Raw genomic sequence first — 1379 nt, forward strand, 5'->3', positions numbered from 1 at the left:
GGGGCGCGGCTCTCTCTGTCCCGCTCCGAGCGCAGAGCGCGAGCAGCTGCGGGCCGAGGCCAGCGAGCGCTTCGCCGCCGGCTACATCCAGTGCATGCACCAGGTGCACACTTTCGTGTCCACGTGCCAGGCCATCGACGCCACCGTCGCCGCCGAGCTCCTCAACCACCTGCTGGAGTCCATGCCGCTGCGCGAGGGTGGCAGCTTCCGGGATCTGCTGGGCGATGCCTTGGCCGGGCCACCGGGAGGCCCCGGGCCGAGCGGCCGGCCAGCGGGAGGGGTCGCGGGGTCCCCGCTGCCCAGTCCCCCAGGCCCCGGGGATGACGTAGGCTCCGACCTGGAGGAGGCTGCCGAGGCTGAACTGAGCCGAGCGCCTTCCGAGGGGTCGAACTTGATGTCCGCGGCCCTGGGCGGCCTGACCTCTGCCCACATAACCCACAGCGTCTGGAGGCCTTGGTGACTGACGCCCTGGCAGGGTCTGCTGGGGTGGACCTGGCCTTCCTACATGTACTCCTTCCTCTTCCTGGGATGGGCTGGGGCAGCCCCTAGGTCTGCCTTCCCCCCTCCCCCAGCAGGGCAGCCCTGTGACCAGCCTGACCCAAGCCCTGGCCTTGTTCCTTGAATGAGCCATTTTATGGACCCCACCACTCCGGTGGTGGGTGGGGGAAGCGATAGGCAGGAGAGGGGCTTGTGGAGTTAGGTGGCCTTCAGCCATCTCCACCTCTGGTCGGGCACTGTTAGGGGCACAAGAGTCACGGGCAGAGGGAGCCAGCAGGTGGTGGCAGCCCTGGCCTGGGTGGCAGCTTGAACTTGCCCTTCACCGGGAAGGCACAGGAGCTTCCCAACATCTTGGCTTTTTAGTTCATTGGAGTTTATTAGGTTACCCTCCAATGTTCCGAGTTTATTAAATAAAGGATGCTGTGGAGTTAGTCTCCCTCTGGAAGCTTTCCTGAATGGTGTGTATCAGTGTGTCAGAGGGTATGTGCTCAACAAGAAAGATATTTCTGTGTCTAACGTTCGTGCCCGTCTTTCCATCTTCCCACCCTTTATCAGCACAGTGAGGAGGCAGTGGGGCTGGGGCAGGTCTGGATGGGCCTACTTCCCTCCACCCCCAAGCCTGGGAGCCCTGGACGCACATCAGGGATGCGAGTGTTGTCTCCAGGGCAACAGCTGTCCCTCAGTCACAAGCTTCCAGAAATCAGAGGGGCTAATGCCTGATTGGAGGAGCCTTGTGGCTCGTGGCTAAAGCACTCGGCTGCAAACCAAAAGGTCTCCACAGGAGGAAGATGTGACCACCTGCTCCATAAAGATTAGAGCCTTGGAAACCCTACCCTGTCCTCTAGGGTGAAATCAACAGCAAGGTCTCAGTATGGAGGTTT

General features: G+C 61.6%; 1 protein-coding gene across 1 annotated transcript in view; it reads left to right on the forward strand.

Annotated features, from left to right (window-relative positions):
• Positions 1-460, forward strand: part of HES6 (hes family bHLH transcription factor 6) — a 1018-nt gene extending 558 nt beyond the window's left edge. Inside the window, exon 2 of the mRNA XM_007943543.1 lies at positions 36-460. Within this exon, the coding sequence (XP_007941734.1) occupies positions 36-460 (425 nt within the window). The remainder of the gene's footprint in view (positions 1-35) is intronic.
• The last annotated feature ends 919 nt before the right edge of the window (positions 461-1379 follow it).

The sequence above is a fragment of the Orycteropus afer genome, unplaced genomic scaffold (assembly GCF_000298275.1).
Source record: "Orycteropus afer afer isolate SDZICR_OR568_19922 unplaced genomic scaffold, OryAfe1.0 scaffold00006, whole genome shotgun sequence".
In the NCBI taxonomy this organism is placed as follows: Eukaryota; Metazoa; Chordata; class Mammalia; order Tubulidentata; family Orycteropodidae; genus Orycteropus; species Orycteropus afer.